Source organism: Taeniopygia guttata, chromosome 12 (assembly GCF_048771995.1).
Source record: "Taeniopygia guttata chromosome 12, bTaeGut7.mat, whole genome shotgun sequence".
Taxonomy (NCBI): Eukaryota; Metazoa; Chordata; class Aves; order Passeriformes; family Estrildidae; genus Taeniopygia; species Taeniopygia guttata.
Window position 1 is genome coordinate 20,568,546 of NC_133037.1, and position 24,990 is coordinate 20,593,535.

At 45.6% G+C, this 24,990-nt stretch overlaps 1 protein-coding gene across 23 annotated transcripts; it reads right to left on the reverse strand.

Annotated features, from left to right (window-relative positions):
* Positions 1 to 6,503: 6,503 nt before the first annotated feature.
* LOC140684958 (uncharacterized) lies at positions 6,504 to 24,876 on the reverse strand. Of its 23 annotated transcripts, none has more exons than XM_072934935.1 (9): positions 23,565 to 24,876; positions 21,542 to 21,591; positions 20,050 to 20,212; positions 18,614 to 18,735; positions 17,266 to 17,313; positions 16,820 to 16,930; positions 11,835 to 11,895; positions 11,576 to 11,728; positions 6,504 to 11,073 (listed from the first exon to the last, which is right to left on the reverse strand). In XM_072934935.1, the coding sequence occupies exons 1-6, from the start codon at positions 23,569 to 23,571 to the stop codon at positions 16,868 to 16,870; spliced, it is 453 nt and encodes a 150-aa protein (XP_072791036.1). In that variant the 5' UTR covers positions 23,572 to 24,876; the 3' UTR covers positions 6,504 to 11,073; positions 11,576 to 11,728; positions 11,835 to 11,895; positions 16,820 to 16,867. The 23 variants fall into 23 exon arrangements, 15 of the variants coding, with proteins under 15 accessions (XP_072791036.1, XP_072791037.1, XP_072791035.1 ...); XM_072934936.1 differs by having other exon boundaries at positions 11,576 to 11,753; XM_072934934.1 differs by having other exon boundaries at positions 16,820 to 16,959.
* Positions 24,877 to 24,990: the final 114 nt, after the last annotated feature.

Sequence of the window (24,990 nt, forward strand, 5' to 3'; positions counted from 1 at the left end):
CAGGTCACAATGGCCACTCTGACATCAGCATCGTGCAGCCAAAAGTGGGGCGGCCATGGCCTCAGGTTCCTAGCAACCACTTGAGGCGACCCCCTTGGGAACCCAGGTTCTGAGATGGGTGCGAAGGTTGGGCCAGCAGGGAACCCGGGCAGGGACTCCTGCAGCAAGTGCAGGGCCAAATGCCAGGTCCCGAGGCAGCCATCGGGCACTGCTCTGCTGCTGCTCCTGGTGCTGCTCCTGCACGTTGCACACAGACACAGCCACCTGCTCTGTCTCAACCCTGTTCAGCACTGGACAGCAGGACACAGTAAAATGTTCTCTTGGGTACATGATCGAATCATTCAAAGTCCTGCATAAAAGCAACTCACATTCAAAGGACACACACAAAAAACCCCAAACCCTGCTACAAACCTTGAATTGAAACAAAAAGCGCGTTCCTATTCAGAAACACAGACTAACACTTTGGCCAATACTTTTTCCTATTAGGTCTTTGAAAGGATTTCAAAAGTTTTGTTATTTGGCAACTTCTTCAAGGAACAAACAAGAAATGCTTCGGATCTCTAAAACAAGATTTATTGGTTTGCTTTCCCTTTCTTTTTGAAATCATTGCGCTTCACCAGGCAGTCCAGAAAATTGTGAAAATCCAACATAATATTAGGGGAAGTTTCTGAATTCAGGGTTTGTCTCAAAGACTTTTTTACATACATACAAGGAACTGCTCCTGTAACATACAGAGGTGCAGTGGTTTCCCTGAGTGGACATCACAAAATGACGTTATAGACGCCTCTGTATTAAAGAACTTCTGTTGCCTGGTAATTACAAACCTTCAAACTCTTCTGTGCAACTTCACTAGGTCCCTCTCTGCTCAACTCTCAAGCATGCCCAGGTCTCACTGAAGGGCAGCACAGCCGTGTGGTTTATCAGCCCCTGCTCCCGTTTCCGTCCCATCAGCAAACCTGCTGAGGGAGCGCTCCGTCCCTTCTGCCAGGTCACTGGGGAATAGGGCAAACAAGGCTGACCCCAGCACGGCCCTCTGAGCTCACAGCTCTCCGAGTTTGGAGCTCCACTGCCCACTTCTCTACGCCACTGTCCCTGAGCTGCTCCATGACCGTGATATGGGAGGCCGGGACAAAGCCTTGCTGAAGTCCCGGCTGACAACAGCTGTCAGAACTCAAAATGTCCCTCAGACATTTTTAGATGTTCCAAGTCCAAGTCAGAAGCATTTAAGACACTAGCAGGCAACTAAAACCAGCTGTAATTTTAGATTTAAACCATAGAATAATTTACCAACCTTACAAAAAGAATAAAAAGTCACAAAAGTTTAAATATTATAGTAAAAGATGTCACAAAGTAAAAAGAAAATTTTTAAGTGCTATACAAGAAGATTTTAAGTCTTATATAGGGGGGTTTTAGTTTTATACATAAAACCCAAAAGTTTCAAGATAAAGAGATTTAGGCCTATCCTGTCCTCCCTCTTTCTTCTTCTTTACCTCCATATTCTTAGTAATGTTAACACTCACAAATTAATTTAGAGTAAAAAAAGCACCATTTAATATAAGTAATAAGCATTAAAGAAAAACTATAAACATTTAAGACATAATGTACCATATAAAAAATAACACCAACCCTGGGTGGTGGGGAGAGAAGAAAAAAACAAAAGTCAAAAAATATATCAAAGTATTTATGTGCCTTTACCTAAGCCACTAAGCAAACCACAACTACCCAAGAAGACAATCTTTTAAATCACTTACAATAAACTACCTTGAAAGCAAACAACAAAAAACTTCTAAGCCTTTCTTTAAAAGCACAAATTAAAAGAAAAATTTTTCCACCACAAAAAACCACCCCAACCTAAAATAAGCTCCAACAAAAAGCCACTGCTCTCCCCTCACAAACCCAACCAGTCAGTGCAGCAGAGGTGGCTGTGAGATTGGTCAACCATAGTTTTCTGTCGCTGTAGAGATGGACACAAGACATACACCTGTGCAGCGACAACAATGGCTTCTTCTTTATTACAAGTTGTTCTCAAGTTTTTATACCCCTAAGAAAGTGTGATCTTAAGTCATTAGTTAGATCAAAAAAGCTCAAGATATTCAGTGGACAAAGCAATAGCTTATTGTATTGTATTGGTACAAAGCATTGAATGTCAACAATTCATTGCAAATGTGTTTACCACAAAATACGAAGGCATGCACGCCGCTCCCTAAGGCACGTATCCTCTAACTACAAGTAACCCCGATGTGTTTATCAGTTCCCATGCTAACAGCCTTGCTTTCTTCCTTGCCATGGATAAACTCATACTTTATTAATGTCTTCTTCTGCTAACTCAGTTGTTTGCCCTGCAGAACAGCTGCTAAGCCTGTTCACAGTTTTCCCTTCCTGTTATTCAACAGGCTTAGAGATGACATCCAAGAGGAGCTATTCTGTCACCTTTCTGGGGATGGAGTGAGGCTGATAGGCCTGCAGTTTCCTGGCTCCTTCTTGGTGCCCTTTTGGAAGACTAAGAAGTTAAGTGAGACCACTCCTATTTTGTCTGTACCACCAATACAGCCTCAGATAACTTTTAAATCAAGTCCTTGTGCTCACACAAGCAGACACTGCATGTTCAAGGCACAAGACCTGAATGTCTTGATGGGGAAGGGCTTTACAATACTTTACAGAAGACAGCATTTTTCACCTTTTGTTGCCTCGCAAAGGACAACTGGCGACCTGGTTCTGAGGAGGCAGCACGGCAGCCCGGCCTCGCCCGGGCTACTCGGGCTAATCGACAAAGACGCTGGCACCAATGTGGCGGACGGTCGAAAAGCCTTTATTATCTCATCTCATGGGTTTAAATAGTCTTGGGGGTCTTTGCTACGTCAGAGGGGTGTTGTGGGGTCTCAGGGGTTAGTCGAGAGTGGAAAACTACTGGGGCGGGTGTGGTTACGTGCTTCTGGGGTTAATAGATAACGTGGGGCAGGGAGAAGAAGGGGGGAAGGGTCTCTCTCTTTCCGTCACATCCCGTGATCTTCCGTTCGCCTGACCCTACTACTACATCTCCCTTCCCCTTATCATATATAAAATGAGGTAGTCGTAGATATAGGCACTGGAGTGAGGTACAAACTTGTGACTTGTTAAGGAAAGGGTGGCTTGGTAAACCTAGTAATTTTTTCAAGGCAGGCCTTGAAGGCTTTTGCGACTGACTGTGTTCGCAGTTTTTGGTTTACAGCATTTGTTGGTGGCCTATGAACAGAATGTTTGCCCTTTCTAGATGGGCCTGAACAAACGAGACTAGTTTGTTCAGCAGGCATGGTCCTATGATAATAGCTAAAAGCAGTATTGCCAGTGGACCTACCAGGGCGGAAATTAAAGTGGTGAGCCAAGGTGATTGATTGAACCAGGATTCAAACCAGCTCTGTTGGGTTTCCCTGTCTCTCTTTCTCTGAGCCAGTCTGTCTCGGAGTTCTGCCATGGAGTCTTTAACGACTCCCGTATGATCTGCGTAGAAGCAGCACTCCTCTTTCAGGGCTGCACACAGTCCTCCTTGCTGCATGAACAAGAGGTCCAGCCCTCGCCTATTTTGTAAAACTACTTCTGAAAGCGAAGAGACTGATTTCTCTAGATAGGAGATGGATTTCTCGATCCTCTGCAGGTCCTCGTCGATGGTCATTTGCAGCTGAGAGAGTCCGTGCTGCTGGGTTGCGATGGCTGAGACACCCGTGGCTGTGCCAGCTGCTCCCAGGCCAAGCAACATCACGATGGTTATACCTGTGATAATTTCTCTTTTGTGGAGTCTGTTAGGTTCCTCGAGAAGATGGTATATCTCTTTGTCTGAGTGATACAGGACCCTGGGGACAATCAGAACTTGGACACAGAAATCGGTAGAGTCATTCAATTTGGCAAGGAACACACAAGGACTCACTCCGGATCTTTGGCAAACCCACATCCCAGATGCAGATGGGATCACCCACTTGTTAGTTTTTCTGTTGGGCCTGACAATTTTAGTGCAGAAGTTGCCTTTCTACTTTGCCAAGGTTGCATTGCCAAAACATCTGCCCTGTCCTGTGATTTGACTCAGGGTGATTCCTCTGCGGGGAGTGTCCCATCTGCACTGGTGGGGGGCACTGGCTGTGGAGTAACTGAAGGGGGTGTCTAAAGCAATGCCTTCATAGAAAGGGGGTTTAACATCATAGCAAAACTAACAGGGGTTAGTTAGGTTCGGTTTGGTTTCGCTTAGGGTTAGAAAGGTAGCTTCTAAACAGGTTGGCTATGTGGGGCACAAAGGATGGGGTGTTTGCTGTGGTGACTTCTTTGAACACCTTGTCACTTGAAAGGTGTTGCATGACCCACTTAAATGGCTGATGAGGGTAGTGGCCTGGGTCAGCTTGCCCCCGGCCACAAGCCCTAGCAGTAAAATTGCACAGAGACACTGTGCATGTCTTGGTCTCACCGGTGTCTCACTGGTGTGGGATTCTTGGGTTTTGCCTGGCGGTTTGGTGGTCCGTCATATCCCTCTGGAGTAGGGGTGTATGCGTCACAGGGACGGTCCACGAGCGTGTCCTGCAAACAAAAACTCACAGCTTTTCCATTAGTTTCGTTCTGAAGGTCAGGTTTATTGGCAGCGGTGGGTGTGTGGCAGTGGCCCTTTCCTCCTGCAGCTTTAGCAGGATCCCCTCGGGCGTGTTTGGGGTGGAGGTGCCGCGGCGGGCTTTGCATTGCCAGCGTCGGGGCCACAGGGCTTGGGGCAAGATCGAGCAGTCTGCTCCTGTGTCTGCCCAAAGCTGAAGCTCTATTACGTGGGGGTCCCGACTGCCATAGAGGCGGCATGTCCCCCACACCCTCGGGGGCTCCTTCCCTATTTTCAGGGCCAGGGCCACACAGGGGTCCCGTTCTGGGGCGCCCCCTGCTGACCCTGCAGCACAGGTGCTGCTTGCGGTGGTGGTGGGTACGAAGGTGCCGTAGGCTGTGTTGTGAGACTCGCTGGCGGGGGTATGAAGCTGGCTGCTTCCTGTGGGGGTATGGGGTATGAGGGCTCCCCGCCCCACTGGGGGTTGGCATAGATGGGCCGCCTCATATTTGCAGCGGGAGGAGGCTGGGTGCGGTCCACAAGCTCCCTCCCCCGTCCTGTTCTCCTGGGGCCGGGACCCGCATTCCTTGGCGAGACGCCCTTTTCTCCCGCAGCCCCAAAAGGGTATTTTTCCCCAGCTGGTAAACTGGGTTGGTCTGTATTGTGACCGCTTTTCGGTGCAGCTTAGAGTTTTACTCGATTTTGTCTTAAATTGCGTTGGCTCTGTTTTCTCCGTTTCGGAGTTCCGGCCGGCTCCCGCCGGCTCCTCCGAGCCAGCGGAGCTGCTGCCGGGCTCCGAGCCGGAAGTCGAATGCCGGCGCACTTCCGGGGCTCGGTGCCTTTTTGTTCGGCTCTGAGCTCGCTCCTCCCCGCGGGGGTGGCGCCGCTCCCGCCCCCCCGGGCTTGCCCTGTCTCCTGCAGGGGGAGGTCTCTCCCTTAAATGGTAGCAGCCTCAGGCGCAGCTGCCGATTGGCTCTCTGCCCTCTGCTGCTCTCCTCCTCTTTCTCCCGCGCACGCGCATTCCTGAAATCGCGCACTTCCCGGGTTTTCGCGCCGAGAGTGGCCGCGCCCCGCCCCTTTCCGTGGCAGCCAGCGTCATTTTAAAAGGGGCAGCGTGGCCGTGCGGTTAGCGTCTCCACCCGAGCCGCGGTTTCTGCGACTTTGGCTTCTCCTGCCAGCTCCTGCCAGAAGCACTCCGCGCGCCGCTGCGCCTCTGACAACGGATCGCTGACCGGCGGTGGCGGCGGGACGGACGGGGAAGCTGCGGTTTTTCGGGGGGTTTTCGCGGCGGGGGTTTTTTGGGGGGTTTTCGCGGTGGGGGTTGGGCTCTGATCTGGGGAAGGGGGTGACGCACCGGGCCCCCCCGGGTCTCCGTTCCTGGGCGGATCGTCTTCAGGGACGGTCTGCGCTTCCGCCCCCCCCCCCCCCGAGCCCGGGTCTAACTAATAAACACGCGCCGCACTCCGCGTCTCCTGCTTTTCTATTGCCCTGCGCGGGGCTTTCTCTACTTTGCCCCATGCCTTAACGCTCTTGCCACTGCCTGAGGATTTTGTTTCCCCGGCCAGCATGGCTATGCACTTTTCCCATATTCCCGGATGCATGGCATCCACTGGGCATTCGGCTGCCCCAAGCTCAAGCAGCCTCGCTATAGCAAGATAAAAGTCCTTGAGCTTAAATTCGATACCCCATTGCTTATAACTCACACTCGCGACCCTGGCGACGCTGTCCATGACGCTCGCAGGTCCTGGGACGTCTCCCTGCGCCAAGATATGGTCTGACCGCTCCGGCCGCTGCTCCTGTCCAGGCGTATCCCGTCACCCGAGCGAATTTTCCCGGGTTTCGGCACCAGATATGTTGCCTTTGTAAAAGACAACTGGCGACCTGGTTCTAAGGAGGCAGCTTGGCAGCCCGGCCTCGCCCGGGCTACTCGGACTAACGACACACGCTGGCACCAATGTGGTGGACGATCGAAAGCCTTTATTATCTCATCTCGTGGGTTTAAATAGTCTTGGGGGTCTTTGCTACGTCAGAGGGGGGTTGTGGGGTCTCAGGGGTTAGTCAGGAGTGGAAAACTACTGAAACAGGTGTGGTCACGTGCTTTTGGGGTTAATAGATAACGTGGGGCAGGGAGAGGGGGGAAGGGTCTCTCTCTTTCCGTCACATCCCGTGATCTTCCGTTCGCCTGTCCCTACTACTACACCTGTGACTAGAGTGGACACTCCTTTTAGTGTGTTTGAGATGTCATGAGCAGCAAGTCAGAGCCATATGAAGTAGGAGTCACCCAACAGGATGTAATTTTTTTTTTTTAATCGTTTCTGGAATTAATATGAGCAACCAACTGTAAGATGGATTTCAGCTAGAAATATCTTTTAAATTAGAAGCCACAACTGAGCAAATAGAAGACTGTTTACCAACATTGATTATTTATTTACAGACACTCCTGCAAATGGAGTCTTCTCCCTAAAAAAATTGAGAGAAACTTAAAAGAATAGCACAATTTTCTGTAATGAGCATTTCAGACACTTTGAAGGTTAAAATGTATTCCAGGCTAGAATAAAAGTAACACATGAAGGGTCATATGGGTCAGCTAACTAGAAGACATGTGCATCAATGCCACTAGTCCCATCATTAAGTACACACTGTAGCTAGGAATTAAGGTAATAGAATTTTTAAAAAACTTCAGATTGCTCCTCTTGAATTTTTTTAAACAAATCCATACATTTAAAAAGTCAGTTCATTAAGAAAAGTGAGTCTTCACATCAGGAAAGTTAAAGATTTAAATAGAAAAGGCCCCAGCAGGAATAGCCCCAGTGGATGGTTTTAAACACACACACAGAGAAAGAGAGGGGAGAAAAAAAGCCATTAACAGCTTTAGGGTCTTCCAGTACATTCTTCTCTTTAAATGCTGAAAAATAAGCACAAGGAAAGAAACGTGGAAAAGCTCACAAAGTCTGTGCTAGTCTCAGTCAAGAATAAGAGAGAGATTCAATGGAATTCTGGATTTTTCTGAATAATTTACATCAGCCTTAGCAGAGTATGGTTTTGTTTCTTTTTCAGATTTAATAGGTTTCTGACAGACAGCCTCAGGAAACATTCTATAAAAAATCAGAACTTTGATTACATTACTGTCAATATTTAAGGTTCAAAACACAGATGTGGGAGCTCACTCATCCTTGCCACAAACGCATACCTCAATTTAAACTGCACTGTCGACATTGCAATATTGCTTCTAAAAAGCAGCACACCAACAGGATAACTTTCAGTCTTTAAGATTTCTATATATACACACAATTTATGTTTAGAATTAAGTTTGTTTCTTTCATGTTAAACAGGGCATTCAAAAACCTGAGAAATATGTGGTGGGCCTCAATGTTTTTATTAAGCAGTGTTTTGGTTGTTGAAGTATCTGGAATCCTTGACATTGACAAGAGAGAAAATATGTGGATCACTTGAGCCAAACAAACCAGGCAAGATTCATTCTGCCTGTCGTTAGCCACACCGTCTAACCCCTTACGTACTTGTTTAATTGGAGTCTCATTGGGTCCCATTGCAGAGTTTAAAACTTGGACCTGAGCTCAAATAAGTCCAAATATCACCCTGGGAGTGCAAGCTGTTGCATTTGTGCAAAACTTAAAATTTACTGATGACAGTCTTCAAGAATTTGGTCTTTTGGGTTCTGTCCCAGGAAATTACTGTTTGATATTTGGATCTTATGCTACCAAACCAACTCAAGAAAATGGAAAATTGACAGATGACGACACTTGGTTGTCTCCCATTGTATTACAACTATTCAGAATATTGTAACAATTCGACTCTATCTGTGACACCGCCAAGAGGTGGTGCAGGAAAACTGCCCCCAGGAACCTTCCTCATTTGTGGGGACCGAGCCTGGTCAGCAGTCCCTCAAAATGCTAGGGGAGGCCCATGCTATATCGGTATGTTGATGCTTTTTGCTCCCACCATACATCAGGTTCTCGAATTGCCTCAGAAGACTCAACGAGCCAAACGCAGTGTTCTCCAAATGGACCCTAATTGTAAAGATATAGTGTCATTGTGGGGGCGTGCCTCTGTAGTAGTAGCCTCACTCTTTGCCCCAGGGGTCGCCTCATCAAAAGCGCTCACACAATTGAGAACTCTAGCCTGCTGGACAGGAAAACAAATTAATATCACATCTAAATTGATAAGTGAGCTTGCTGCAGATGTAGACGATACCCGTCACGCGGTTCTACAAAACAGAGCTGCAATTGATTTCCTTCTTTTAGCACAAGGACATGGGTGCGAAGAATTTGAGGGCATGTGCTGCATGAATTTGTCTGACCATTCTCAATCGATCTATAAACAGTTAACGCAATTGAAGAACAACATGAAAAAACTTACCGTAGTGGACACTCCATTTGATAACTGGCTCAATTCTTTAGGTTTTTCTGGCTGGGTAAAAGGCTTAATTCGTTTTGGTATTGTACTTCTTTTTATCTTTATAGTTATTTTAATTGTTATACCGTGTTTTTTACAGTGTGTGCAAAAATTAGTTAATTGCGCCTTCACTCCAGCCTGGGTAACTCAAAAAGAAAAAGAGGGAATTGTTGCAGCATTTTTGAGAGAAAGAGGACATGAGTTATGAAATTTGAGCTACTCCAGTCTAGGCCTCAGATTTGGGCTTTGTGAGGCCTTCAAGCCTCTGACGCAGTTAGAAATTCAGAGCTTGTGGCGCAGATAGAAATAGTCTTAAGGTGTGATGGGGACCACTGGGTTGTCTGGGTGTGAATTAGTATAGGTTTCATAGTGTAAGGTGTAGGCTGTTTTAAGGAAAAGGTAAACAATATTAGTTTGCCAATCAGAGTGTCTTTGTTTTTGTAAACTATGTAGAAGCTTATAAAAACTACCATCTTATCTTGAATAAACGGAGAACGTTTGATTAACCACATTGGTTCAGATCTGCGTTTGTCTTGTCCAGCTTTCCATTTTCCTGAGATTCCCTGGCTTTTCTGTATCTCAAATCAATTTACTTAAGGGCATTAAAATGCTTTGAAAGAAAAATATTTATACTAACAGTCTTATCATTGCCCAGTGCCTTGTGCCAGTGAGCGTGAGGAAATGAACGTTTTATGTGTGTGGTGTAAACAACTAGTTAAGTGAGACCACTCCTATTTTGTCTGTACCACCAATACAGCTTCAGATAACTTTTAAATCAAGTCCTTGTGCTCACACAAGCAGACACCACAGGCCACTTTCTTCCTGCCCAGTGCCCATTTCCACAGTGAACGTTCCAGCAGCACCCCTGCATCCCAGCACTGATAAAATGATGTGCAGAGCACCCCTGCATCCCAGCACAGATAAAATGATGTGCAGAGCTCATACAGAGCTCACAGCACAGCTAAAACAAGCACAGAGCAGAAGTAAAACAATGGCATTGCAGAGAGCTTCCCATACTCTGGCCTACCTCAGTGCATTAAATCTGCTTCCCACTGTTTAAACAGAACCATTTGGGATGGCAGGGGGAAAGCACATTTTCAACATCTATAGTAACAGGGGCCTTAAAGCTGCCAAGATTTCTTTGGTCATCTCCACATTGGAAGACCTTTCCCATGCAGCACAAGGCAATGGCAATTAGAGTTAGCACCAGGCCAACCTCACAGCACCACAGGATTGGCAACAATTCTTCACAACCTGCTCCAGCTCACAGATGTTTGGCTTTGTGTCCTGTAAATTTACATTTACTTCACCTTGCCAAACTCAACAGTATCAGATTTTAGATTATTTACTGATATTTTTAAGCAATAGAGGAGAAAATCTGTGCATTATACACATTGACTGCCACTGAAATAATACTTTAACCTGAAGAGAAAAATCTACTTTTAGAAGCAACCGGTTTACACAAAGCATCTATTTTCCTCCCTTACCTCCCTTTCCTTTCAGCTCACACCTTCCAATTCTCCTAAAATTAATACATATAGGATAAAGCAGTTGAATTCATTAACATTTAAGTCTGTTCTTCCAGATAGTTATGCCTGATATAGAATAGGCAACAAAGTCAGAGTATTTAAAATACAAACTGCTGCACACCCAAGAGTCCTTTCTATTTAGAGAACAGTGCAATATGCAAATATGGCACTGCAAAGGACTCTATTTCAGTAAAATCTCATCACCATGTGTCAAATCAAAGCTTTTCTCCTCCTCATCCTCTCAGTATGAGCATTCTTCCTGTGAACCTGTGATCTAACTAGAATATCTTGCAATTTTTTACAATAATGGTTGAAAGTTATATAAATGCACTTGAAAGCTGAATAAAGTCTTGCAAGACACAATCAGAAGCCAGTTTTTGTAATGCCCAAAATGTAAAAAATTCATTGAATCATCAAAATGACCTTCCAGTTTGGTGATGTCATTCCTTCACCTTCCCACACTACATTTCACATTATCATTTATTAAGTCCTTACTTTTGTGGGGTTCTTTGTAGGACATGAATGAATCAAGGTGTTATGTCTAAAACTTCATACTGGGAGGTTGATAATAGAATCATTTGTAACCTGAAATAGATACAAAATCCAAACACTACTCTGGACTGTACTCTGACACAGACTTCCCAAGTACATCCAAATAAGTCATTTAACCTCTCTGCCCCATTTATGCCACCCACCAGGCATTTCACTTCTGTTCCAAGGCTGCAAGTCACTGACATTTAAAGGCAAAAATCTGCATTACTGGAAACACTCAAAGTTAAAAGTAGTCCTCCATCTTTCCATTCTCTGAAGAGCTACAAAGTCAGGACTGAAAAAAACGATTTTCTGGAAGCAGTCAAATGAGACCACTTCTGCAGGTGAGATTTCTACAGATAAATGAGATTGCTGGGGGAAAATAAAGTCTAAGCAATGGAAGACACAAGACATTAGATACAACACGTACTAAAGGCTGCTGTAAAAACAGCAGCTCACCATGCTGCACCTTTGGAAAATCACCATGATGTTACCATGCAAAAAAGGCCACTCTGGGACCAGTTTTACCCACAATACACGTCTGTAGTTAATTTACCTGATGAATATAAATTGCACGGTCTGTCTCCTGTGATTGCAGCCTCCTTCAACTTATCCTGATGAGTCTTCCCAGCACTTCTTACTCAATGGCTCAGACCGGCAGCCCCTAACTCGAGGGGTCAGCAATTGTGTGGAGTCACTCGGTGCACACCTAAGAGGAACAATTAGACAGAGTCCTGCACAAAGACAGGCACTGACTGAAGTAAATACAGTGACAAAGGTACAGGAAAAAACACAGCCTATTCATGCCAGTGTACCTGATGGCAAAAGCTCAGTCACTAGAATCCAACAGGTAATTTCAGCATGGACAGTGAAAATCTGCAGAAAAAGACAATATATATCCAGCTATGCTTACAGCAGATGGGTTTATTTGCCAAAGAAATTTAGTGTTCCACAGCAACTGTCTAAAAAAAGCTTGCATCACTGAAAATGCCAACTTTTTCACTTGTAATTATGGCACACCAATACTATTTTTAGTTTGATTTTATGAGGATCCCTATATTTGTAGAAGGGACTGCTTTGACCAATAATGCAGACACTTCTCTCTGCAAGAGGTGAAAGGACTGTTTTAAAATAACCCTTTCACACATAAGCAGACAAAATAATTGAAATAAAAACTGATTAGATAAGACTACTAATTAACCCATTTGTCATCAACCCATCTGTTACCAACCAATTTGGTCAATTCATTAAGAAGAACTGCCTCATGACATTTAGCACAGATTATGAGACCTACGAAGCTTTAACACTGTAAGGGAACAGAAAACCTTCCTTCCTTCCTTGTGGAAAAGTTCCTAGTTGCCTAGAAAATCAATTAGCAGCACAGGCAGTTCAGTAGATCGTTTACTCCATCTTTTGGCAGAACAAAGGAGTGCAAAGAAATTGGGTTCCTTCTTCCTCTCCCTCTCTACCAATGCTGGAAACTCAAGAGTGCTGTAGGTACAAAGGCCTCATGGCATTGCTCCTCCCACAAGGGGAAAGCTCATCACTCAATAACTCTCAATCAGAAAGTAAAAATAGATGCCAAATAGTGACGTCTTGCATAAAAGGATGCTGCTTAAAAGCATCAAGTCTCAGCTAAGATCTTCATGCCATAGAACTGGTAGAGACTGGAAAGTCCAGGCTCCAAGCCCAGGAAGTCTCTCTGTTCTCCCTGAAGTTGCCAAAAGTTATTGCTACTTAATTAATTTGAATAAAAAGGTCTAGATCTAAAATAAGAAAGTCAGAACATCTTTAAAGCACCTTGAAAAGAAATGTAAATGAAGAAATACTTGGAGAAGCATGAAAATATTATTGCAGATGAAGAAAGTAACCTCATTCATTAGCCAAAGATAATATTTCTTTCCTACAAGATGCTTCAGTAACAGCCATAAAAACCCAAAACAACAGTTAAACCCACATAACTAGTACAATTAAACACGTAGTGGTGGGGTTTTTTCAGCTGTAGAAAATAAGCAGAAGGCTGAAAAGTAAACAAGTAGACTATTACAAGAGGCTTACAAGAACAAGTAAAAAATTAAGACAGTATTTTGAGTATATGCTTATGAACAGATTTAAAACATGAAGAAAATACTCAGCTCTCTTAACATCACAAAAGCTCTGCCCTAGAGAACTATGGAAGACAAAAAAAAAAAAAAAACAGCTAAGGTAAGAATAACTTTTCTGTTATGGGAAATACTTCAAATGACATTTGCAATTATTTTTGCTGCTGTAATATGGCATTGCTTCAGGCACATGAGCATTATGTGCAGTAATGTAACCCATGATTACAGGAAGCAGATAAATGGTCTCACATGGAGCTATTTCCCAGTATTCCTCATTAGAAAAACACTTTTTTTTTCCCCCGTTACTGTAAGACAAAAACATTAAGAGAGTCTTATTCACAAATCCATTTATAAAAATACAAAAACTCAATGCTGCAGTAGAAAGCTAAATTTTTGGAGAGTTCTCAGAACTCCTTGTTCTCTCAAAGTAGCCCTACATTTGCAACACAAAAACCTGGCAGAGAAATACTCAGGAGCCACATCAATCAACTGAATTCCAATGCCAGCCTGGATCCCTGACTGCACCTTACACTCCTCACAGGGAGTGAATCTGGGAAGCCCAAAATTCCACTAGGCTTTTCCTGTCATTTTAGGAAAAAAACAAAATTCTGTAGAGAAATTCATACTTTACTGAAAACTGTTTACACAAGCACACCTTAGGGGAGAAGAAACACTTTGTACTTCACAACTATAAATCAGATCACATAAATAGAAAAAAAAAAAATGCAGAGCCTCACAGGTATTGCCAGGAAAGAGCAAAGCATACTTGTACAAATGAAGGTCACAAATAATAGCTTAGTTAAATCACTCAAATATGATTAAATTTTGAGTCAAATAAAAAAATTGTCTTCACACTGAGAAATAAATTATATAATTACAAGCAATCTAATAAATTCTTCATTACTATAAGAAGTCAAGCATTAATTAACAAAATTAATGTCACTTTTTTTGTGTTGGAGGATACAAGCAGTAAAACCTTGTACAACAGGAGTAAAAGAGGACCCAGCAGCTGGCAGAAAAACATGCAGAGAAGCAGGGAATCCAATGGGTAAGCAAAGGAACATCTGAAAGGGCAGCACTCAGGGAGAGAGGAAGGGAGAGAGATACAGAAAGGGAAGGTAGGGAAAAATAACAGAAAATAATAAACTGTCTGCAGGATAATCAGGTTAAAACCATTAAAACAGCTGAAACAGAGCAGCTGTGACAAATGACCCAGAGATGCACAAAAAGGCAAGGAGATATCCTCAAATTCCCCAGTAAAGAAATGAAATGTCTCCAGCTAGGGAAAGATCAACACAATTTCAAAGCGTGAAAGATAATTATAGTTCATCCAAGAGAATGCCAGACACACACAAGCACATAAGTGTTGTGCAGTTTTTACTCTTAGGAATCACTGATTTTTATTAAAAAGACTGAGCTGGCTCTTTAGTATCCAGTGCCACTTGTTGATGCCTTGTACTTCACAAAGCCTTTTTGCAGTTTACTTGGGTTAAAAGGAAATTTAGTGAGAGCTAATTCTGCTCACAATCTAACAGTTGATCTGTTGACTGTGAGAAATATTTCTGTCATGCCTTAATTTTGCATTTCATTTCAAATTAGGAGCCCTGAAGGGCAGGTTTAATCAGAAAGTCTGACTGGCAACATCTGCCAAGATAATACATCCATATGATGCCAGTTAATTATCCCCACCCCTTTTCATTTGGGTTTAAGCATTAAAAAAATATTTGGATAATACCTATAGCATGCTAAAGTCCATAATCAGTAAGTGGAAAAGGGAACTGATTTTTTCCATCATAGAATTGCAGCTACATAATCTGCAGTATGTTCTGCATCTTAAGGTTGGCTAGTTTTCCTGCCTCTCAAACATGAGGGCTTTGCTGTCACTTCCACAGATATATAGGTTCCAGATAAATTAACTGAGGAGTCCTGCAAACTGTGGCTTTTTTTACCATATGCAAACCATATATTGCTGACCTATCTCACCTCTCCCTCATTTTTCCTGCCTTTCAGATTCCCACAAACAGTCACAATCCCTTCCCATTCATCCCTACCCCAAATATAGCAAATATCTGTCTGTACAACCATCTATCACTGTGTCTCACACCAACTGCAGGGTAAATCCAAGCACCCTGCAGTCTGAGCACATCCAGCCAAGGCAGGCATTCCAGAGCCAGTGTGCAAAATCAGTCTCAGGAGCAAGTTGGTTGCAGGGGCACAGGTCTCAGCCCAGATCAAGCACATCAGGTGCAGAAAACCAGGATGAATCCAGCCCCCTGAGAGCTGAGCTGCTGGCAGGACTGGGCCAGCTACACTGGCTTTAGTTTGGCTTTTTTTACAAATCAAACCCTGTTTACTGCAGGCTGAAAAGGTGCAGCCCTATAAGCAATGCAGGTTTTCAAACTGTCAAAGCCTTTTTTCCCTCCTCAGCGCCTTTCCATGCTTTACCTACTTTTCTGATAATGTAATTTTGTCAACTCTCTAGTGATGAAATGCCCTGATCAGAGTTCAAGTTTTAGTTGCTTTATCTGCAAAGTCAGCCACGTGCTGCAATAGTTCAATCACTTAGAGTCACACCACCTCTCCACTTACTGCCCTGGCTTTGCCCTCTAGGAATGAGTTGATAACAGTTTCTCTGCTGAAATTCAGGTGCTTTCAAATAGATCTATCAGGATCTGAACAGCTCTTGAGAAGAAAGTCCAAAGACTTTCACATTTGTTTTCAACCTTCCATTAACAAGCTGAATCCAGTCAATCTGGGGCTCCCTCAGAGGGAACACTTAGTTTTCCTGCCTGCTCACAAGCAGCACAGCTTTGCAGGTTTGATTCTGCTCTTGCTTTTAAAAATGTAGCAGTAAGATGAAGTAAGGAAATAAGACTGGGTAGATGAAGCACTAAAGAGAACAAGATACAACAGCATTGCTGACACAGGCAAACTCACAGGGAAAAAGTCACTTTATGTGGACTCATGAGACTTCCTCTAGTCCTACATTAATCTGCTTTGCTCCCTTTGCCAGCTCTCAGGCACCAATGTGTCTTCCAGACTCTTACATCACTTTCTTGCATTACTCATGAAGTCTGACAGCTCAGAACTTTGTAGATCTGCATTTCTATCTCATGTTTGACTGCTTTTCCCAGCTGAATACCCAGCTACAGCTCTACCAAGTTGAGCGTGTTTAACAATTTTCACCACGAGTTTTTAGGTCCCTGTGCAATAAAACAAGACAAAACAGCAGCTACCATCCATGTCCCCCTAACCCAAGGCAACAGCATGGTTTGCTTGAAACTTTGCCCCTCACCACCCCTGTTTGCCTTCTGCACTCAGCATCTCACTCAGCATCTTTCTATATCTGCTGACTGTCAATATGGCTTTCCAAAGAAAGAAAAACTCTGGTCTAGTTCACAGATTCTCTGAAAACAGTAAAAAAAGTTTGTAGTTGAATTTGAAGCTAAGGAATGACTTTTTTCTCCAATACCCATAGACAAAGAAGCCAAAGTATTAATTCAGTTCAACAACTCTTCAGTAGTTGTGATACACCAATAATCCTGGTTTATGAATTAAAAAAAAATAAACAGAAGGAATTACTAGTGAGAAGAGGAATTATTAAATATTTTGCTATCTGGACACTACTTCTACTACATAAATCATCCAAGAGTCACATCTTGAGAAAGAAAGAAGACCAGGCAAAACCAAACACTTACCAGGAAAGATACTTTTCATGTTAACAGCCCAAGTCATCAAATCAAAGTTCAGAAGAAATATTTTATGTTGACAGCCTGAATTCCATGCTCAGCCATATACTCCATTCTTCTCTACATATATATAAATATAATATAAAATCCTGGGAAATGGAGGAAAATCTGGGGAAATGCCAGGAAAAATCAGGAAAATTCAGGAAAAATCCTGGAAAACACAGGAAATCTGGGAAAAACATGGAAAAATCTGGGAAAATCCAGGGAAAAACCAAGAAAATCTGGGAAAATCCAGGAAAAACATGGAAAAATTGGGAAAATCCAGGGAAAAACCAAGAAAATCTGGGTAAATACACAAAAAACCTGTAAAAATTGGGAAAATCCAGGGAAAGAAATGGAGGCAATCTGGGAAGATTCCAGGAAATTCACGGAATTCCTGAGATTTCCCAACTCACCCAGGAATTCCAGGAATTTTGGGCATCCGCGACAGCTCCAGGGGAGTCCTGGGGAAAAAATTTGGGAATTTTGGGAATTCTGGGATTTGGAAATGCAGGAAAATCCCAGATCCCACCTGGAATTCCGGGATCCGGAGGGGATTTATGGAATTCGGGGAGGGAAGAGGAAAAATTCACAAAATTCCCCAGAATTCCCAAAAATTCCCATAGGAATTCCCCAAAATCCTCCAGAATTCCCAAGGAAATTCCCAAAAATTCCCAAGGAAATTCCCCAAAATCCCCCAAAATTCCATCCAGAATTCCCAAAAACTCTCAAGGAGATCCCCCAAAATTCCCAGGAATTTACTGCAGTTTTCCCTGAAATTCCTGGGAATTGCTCAAAATTCCCTGAAATCCCAAAGAAATTCCTGAAATTCCCCAAAATTTCTGGGAATTCCCCGAAATCCCCAAAAGTCCCAGAAAATCCAAAAAGAATCCCAAAGAAATTCCTAAAAATTCCCAGAAACTCCCCAGAAATCCAAAAAAATTCCCCCAAAAATCCCCCAAATTCTCAGAAATTCCCCAGAAATTCCCAAAAACTCTCAAGGAAATCCCCCAAAATTTCCAAGCAAATTCCCAGAAAACCCCCAGGAGATTGCCAGAAAATCAAAAAAATTCCCAAGGAAATTCCCAAAAATTTCCAGAAGTTCCTCAGAATTCTCAGAAAATTCCGCAAAACCTTGAGGAAACCTCCCAAAATTTCCAAAAATCTCCTGAAATCCCCCCAAAAGAATCCCCCAAAATTCCCAGAAAATTTCTGAAATTCCCCCAAAATTCCCAGAATTCCCCAAAATCCCCCAAAATTCCAAGGAAATTTCCAAGAATCCCCATAAATTCCCAGAATTTTCCAGGAATTTCCCTGAAACTCCCCAAAATTTCATGGAAATCCCTCAAAATATATAGAAAAAAAAATCCCCAAGGAAATTCCCAAAAAATCCCCTGAAATCCCCAGAAATCCCAAGAAATTTTCCAGAATTCCATGGAAAATCACAGAAATCCCCCAAAATTCCCAAGGAAATTCCCAGAAATCCCAAGGACATCCCCCAAAAGTCCCAAGGAATTTCCCAGAAATTCCCCAAAAATTCCTCAGAATTGTCAAAAAACTCCCAAAGAAATCCCCCAAAATTCACCGAAAATTAAAAAAAAAAAAAATCCCAAGGAAATTCCGAGAAAATTCCCAGAAAAATCCCAAGGAATTTCCCAGAAATTTCCAAAAATCCCCTGAAATCCCCCAGAATTCCCAAAAATTCCCAGAAAAATACCAAAAATTCCTCAAAAAAATCCTGGAATTTTCCGTGCTGTGCCTCACCTGGGTCCGTGGCTCTTTCCGGTTCTGTTTTCCCGGGAATTTCCCCTTCCCAGTTTTCCTTGCTGGTTCCTGGCTCTCCCGGGGGCGTTTCCCGGGATTTTCCGGGATTTTTCCAGGAATTTCTGCGGCTCCGGAAGAAGGCGGTGCCCAAGGGCAGCACCCGGCACTCGGAATTCCCGGAATTCCCGGAAATCCCGGAAATCCGGGAATTCCCCAGCCCAGAAATTCCCAACATTCCTGGTGCCGGAAACCCGGAAATTCCCAGCGTTGGAAATTCGGGAATTCTCAATCTCAGAATTCTGGGAATTCTCAAGATTGGAAATCTGTGAATTCTCCATCACGGAATTCCGAGAAATCCAGGAATTCCCAACGTTCCCAGTGCTGGAAATACAGGAATTCTCAGTGCTTGAAATTCCGGAATTCTGGGAATTCTGAATCTTGGAAATGTGAGAATTCTCCAGCCTGGAATTCCCAGAATTCCTGGAAATCTGGGAATTTTCAGCAGTGGAAATCTGGGATTTCCCCAAATTCCCAGTGCCAGAAATCCAGGAATTCTCAATCCCAGAATTCTCCGTGCTAGAAATTTGGGAATTCTGGGAATCCCCAAAACTGGAAATGTGGGAATTCTTCACCCCGGAATTCCGGGGTTTTTCAGCGCAGCAAATCTGGGAATTCTCCAGTCCCGAATATCCCAGGCTGGAATTTTGGGAATTCCAGGGATTACCAATCCCAGAAATCCATGGATTCTGAGTCCCAGAAATCTGGGAATTCTCAATCCCAGAAATTTTGGAATTTTCAGCATTGGATCCCTGGGAATTCTTGATCCCAGAAATCCGGGAATTCTCTCCAATCCTGGAATTCCGGGAGTTCTCAACATTGGAAATCTGGGAATTCTCAATCCTGGAATTCCCCAGCCTGGAATTCTGGGAATTCTTCATCCTGGAATTGCAGGAATTCCCAATCCCGGAAATCCAGGAATTCCCGATCCTGGAATTCCGGGAATTCCCGCTGCTCCCTTTCCCTTTGGAGTTGCCCTTCCTGGCGGAATTCCCAGATTTCCTGTTGGAATTCCCGGATTTCCCGCTGGGATTCCCGGATTTCCTGTCGGAATTCCCGGAATTCCAGGTTTTTTCCAGGATCTCTCCGTGCCCCAGCAGCTCCCGGAGCCGTTTCCACTCCAGGGGGTTCCGGTAATTCCGGCTCCCGTAAAACTGAGCCACGGAAAGTTGGGAACGTGCCGGGATTCCCGGGATTCCCAGATTTCCTGATGCCATTCCTGCATTTCCAGCCAGGAGTCCCAAATTTCCTGTTGGAATTCCTGATTTTCCCATTGGAATTCCTGAATTCCCCACTGGAATTCCCAAATTACCGGCTGGAATTCCCAAATTACCGGCTGGAATTCCCAAATTTCCCATCAGAATTCTCGCATTTCCCACCAGAATTCCTGAATTTCCCTTCAGAATTCCCGGATTTCCGGCGGGGATCTGCAGCCTCCGGGCCGGCGCCACTTTCTCCACGATTTCCTGGGAATTTTTTTTGGAATTTTCTGGAGCTGCTCGGAGCCGTTCGGGCAGGGGGGTCCGGAATTCCCAGCGGGAGCTGAAACAAAAATGGGAATGAGGGCGGGGGAGGGGCGGGAATTTCTAAATCCCAAAATTCCCAAATCCCCGAATCCCTGGAATTCTCGAACCCAGGAATCCCAAAATTCCCAAATCCAGGAACTCCCAAATCCCAAAATTCCCAAATCCCGGGATTTGTGATTCCAATGAGTTCCTGATTCCAAGGATTTCCAAATCCAGGAATTCCCAAATCCCCAAATCCCGAAATTCCCGAATCCAGGAATTCTAAATCCAGATATTCCCAAATCCCCAAATTCTCAAATCCCAGAATCCCTGGAATTCCCGAATCCGGGAATTCCCGAATCTGGAAATTCCCAAATCCCGGAATTCCCAAATTCAGGAAATTCCCAAATCCAGGGCTTTGGCATCTTTGGGATTTGGGGATTTTTGGCTCTTTTGGGATTTAGGGGAATTTTGGGGGATCTTGGGAATTTTCAGATTCAGCGGGACATTTTTGGGATTTGGGAATTTTGAGCTTTTTTGGGAATTTTTGGGATTTTTGTGGTTGCGCTTTTGGGGATAATTTGGGGTTTTGGGGGATTTTTGAGTTTAGGATTTGGGGTTTTGGGAACTCTGGGTTTTTTCGGGATTCCGAGATTCGGGATTTTGGGAGATTTTTGGGGTATGTGATTTTGGAATTTGGGGGTTTTAAAATTTGGGGATTTGGGATTTTCTGGGATTTGGAGTTTGGGATTTTGGTAATTTGAGATTTCGGAGACTTTGGGGGTTTGGGATTTAGGGGATTTTTGGGGGATTTTTGGGGTTTTGGGGATTTAGGGGATTTTGGGGTTTGGGATTTGAGAGATTTTTGGGGGATTTTTGGAGGATTTTGGGGTTTGGGGGATTTTTGGGGTTTAAGGGATTTTTGGGGAATATTTTGGGGGGTGTTGGGGATTTGGGGGGGTTCAGGGTGGATTTTTAGGGGATTTTAGGGGTTTGGGATCTGGGGGATTTTTGGGGTTTGGGATTTTGGAATTTAGGGGATTTTTGGGGAATATTTGGGGTCTTGGGGGATTTAGGCTATTTGGGATTTAGGGGGGATTTTTGGAGGATTTTGGGGTTTGGGGTTTTTTTGAGGTTTAGGGGATTTTGGGGGGGTTTGGGGGGATTTTGGGGGGGGGTTTGGGATTTTGGGGATTTCAGGGGCTTTAGGGGTGATTTTTAGGGGATTTTGGGGATTTCTGGGGTTTGGGATTTTGGAATTTAGGGGATTTTTAGGGGATGTTTGGGGTTTGGGGGGATTTTTGGGGGATTTTTGACATTTGGGGGGATTTTGGGGCATTTAGGGGATTTTGGGTTTCCGGCTCACCTGGGCAGGTCCCAGCTCCGTTTCGGGGCGGTTCCAGAGCTGCTGCAGATCTGGGAGAGGCTGAGCTGGGCCGGGATTTCGGGAACCCAAACCCCAAATTCCCAAATCCCCAAAACCCCCCAAACTCCCAAAACACCAAACTCCCAAACCCCAAATCCCCAAATTCCCAAAATCCCAAACCCCAAAACCCAAACCCCCAAAAATCCCGAACCCCAAACCCAAATCCCCAAATCCCCAAAACACCAAACTCTAAAACCCCCAAACCCCCAGAATGCCAAACCCCAAAATCCCAAACACCCAAATTCCCAAAATCCCAAACCCCCAAATTCCCAGAATGCCAAATCCCAAATTCCCAAAATCCCAAACCCCCAAATTCCCAGAATGCCAAATCCCAAATTCCCAAAAATCCCAAACCCCCAAACCCCCGAAAATCTCAAATCCCCAAAATCCCAACCCCCAAATATCAAACCCCAAATCCCGAAAATCCCAAACCCCAAATTCCCCAAACCCCAAAACTTCAAATCCCAAACCCCCCAAAACCCAAAATCCCCCAGAATTTCCCAAAATCTCCCAAAATCCCAAATTCCAAAAATCCCCAAAACTCCAAAACCCAAATCCCCAAACACCAAAACCCCAAATCCCAAATATCAAAACCCCAAAACTCCCAACATCCCAATTCCCCAAACTCCTAATTCCCAAAATCCCAAACCCCCCAAATCCCAAAATCCCATATTCCAAAACCCCAAAACCCAACCCCCCCAAAAATCTCCCAAAATCCCAAATTCCCAAAACCCCCAAATCCCCCAAACCCAAAAATCCCAAATCCTCCAAACCCAAAACCCCAAAATCCCAAATCCTCAAATCCCAAAAACCCCAAAACCCTTTTTGGGTTTTTTGGGGGACCCCCAGATCTTTGGGGTTGGAAAATCTGGGGGGTCCCAAATGCCCCCCCAAAAACCCCAAATCCCCCAAAATCCCAAATCCCCCAAAATCCCAAATCCCGACCCGGAGCTCCTCTGAGCTCCTGAGAGGCGCCTCGGAGCTCCATCAGAGCCTCCTCGGAGCTCCAAGAGAGCCTCCCCAGCCCCCTCGGAGCTCAGAGAACCCCCTCAGAGCCCCACTGGAGCCTCCTCGCAGCCCCCTCAGAGAGTCCCCTCGGAGCTCCCCCAGGCCCCCCCTTGGAGTTCCATCAGAGCCTCTTGGAGGTCCATCAGAGCCTCCTCGGAGCTCCTTGCAGTTCTTGAGAGCCCCCTTGAAGATCCATCAGAGCTCCTTGGAGCTCCTGAGAGCCTCCTCAGCCCCCTCGGAGCAACTTGGAGTTCCGGAGAGCCCCCTCGGAGCTACATCAGAGCCCCCTCAGAGCTCCCTCGGAGCCCTATCATAGATCCCAGAGGCCCCTCGGAGCTCCCTGGAACTCCTCAGAGTCCCCTCGGAGCTTTCTCAACTCTGTCTCGAAGCTTCCTCACAGATCCCTCAGAGCCCCTCAGAGTCCCCTCGGAGCCTCCTCAGACCTCCCTCGGAGCTCCGTCAGAGCTGCGTGAAACTTCCCTCAGAGCCTCCTCAGAGTCCCCAGCTTCCCCAGAGCTCCAGCAGAGCCCCTCTGATCTATCTCACAGTCTCCTCCTCAGAGCCCCCCGGAGCTCCCCCAGAGCTCCATCAGAGCTCCTACGGAGCCTCTTCACAGCCCCCTCAGAGATCCCCCAGAGCCCCCTCAGAGCTCCATCAGAGCCCCTCAGAGAACCCCCTCAGAGAACCCCCTCAGAGCCCCACTGGAGCCTCCTCGCAGCCCCCTCAGAGAGTCCCCTCGGAGCTCCCCCAGGCCCCCCTTTGGAGGTCCATCAGAGCCCCCTCAGAGCTCCATCAGAGCCCCCTCGCAGCCCCCTCATTTCCCCTCCTTTCCCCTCATTCCCCGCTCTCAGCCGCCGCCTCCGCCATTGCCGCTTCCCGCCTTCGGCCGCGCGCCTTCGAACCGCCCGCCCTGCGCTCCCATTGGCTGAACGCCATGTCAATCATCAATACTCACTCGCCATTGGTTAAACAGCGCGCCGCTCCTCGTTGGACCCGACCCCGATGCTTTGCAGCCAATCAGAGAGCGCGGCTGTGGTCATGAGACTACAACTCCCAGCCTGCCGTGCGAGCGCAGAGCGGCGCTTCCGGGCTTTGCGGCGCGCGGGGGCTGATGGGAGTTGTAATCGCGGGCGCGGGAGGCTCTGAGGGACGGGAGGGAGCTGGTGGGGGGTCGGGAATTAATGGAGATGAAAGAGGCGCTAATTAAGGGTTCTGCAATTAATTAATTACAGCGGCGGGGAGCTGCTGCGGGCGGGGCTCGCTACCCCTGGCCCGCCCTGCGCAACCTCCAATGGCCAGCATGGAAAAAAGGAAAAAAACGGGAAAGAAACCGGAAAAATACCGGGGAAAAGGCGGGAAAAAGGCGGCTCCTGAGCGGATCTTGGACATTTTATCCATGAAAAACCGCAATAAAATCCCATTTTATTCATTTAGTTGCTCTGCATTGGCCCAGCTGGGAGCGTTCGGCTCCATTCGGCCCCAAATCGTTCAATTCCCCCCGTTTGGGGGTAAAAAGGGGAAAAATGGGGAAGAAGAAAAAGAGAGGGGTAGAGGAAAGGGAAGGGGTGAAAAAAGGAAAAAGGTGAGAGAAAGGGAAGAGAAAAAGGGGGAAAAAGGGAGAGGAAAAGGAAAGGGAAAATGGGAGGCAGAGAAGGGAAGAGGGGAAAAGCCAAAGGGAGAAAAAAAAAAGAAAAATTAAAAAAAAAAACCAGAAAGCAACGTTCCCCCCACGCAGTGCGCATGCGCGGTTCCCTTTGAAGTGCGCAGCAAAGCCGCTTTGCGCGTGCGCACTGGAATATAAGTACAGCATCATGGCCGCCTTTCTACATCACAGTTCCATTTTCCGTACAGTGTCATGGCCGCCTCGGGCATGCGCATGCGCAGTTTTATTTTCCCATGCAGTGTCATGGCCGCTAAGCGCATGCGCACTGGAATTTCCGTACAGCATCATGGCCGCTTTCCTACATCATAGTTCCATTTTCCGTACACTGTAATGGCCGCCTTACGCATGCACAATTTTATTTCCCCGTGCGGGCTCATGGCCGCTAAGCGCATGCGCACTGGAATTTCCGTACAGCATCATGGCCGCTTTCCTACATCATAGTTCCATTTTCCGTACACTGTAATGGCCGCCTTACGCATGCACAATTTTATTTCCCCGTGCGGGCTCATGGCCGCTAAGCGCATGCGCACTGGAATTTCCGTACAGCGTCATGGCCACCCTCAATGATTAAAGTTGTATTTTCCGTTCAGCGTCATGGCAGCTCTGCGCATGCGTAATGGCAGTTCCGTACAGCGTCATGGCCGCCCACACACGCGCAGCTCCCTTGCCCCACCGCGCCTCCGCCGCTCTGCGCAGGCACATTCCGTACACACCGCTG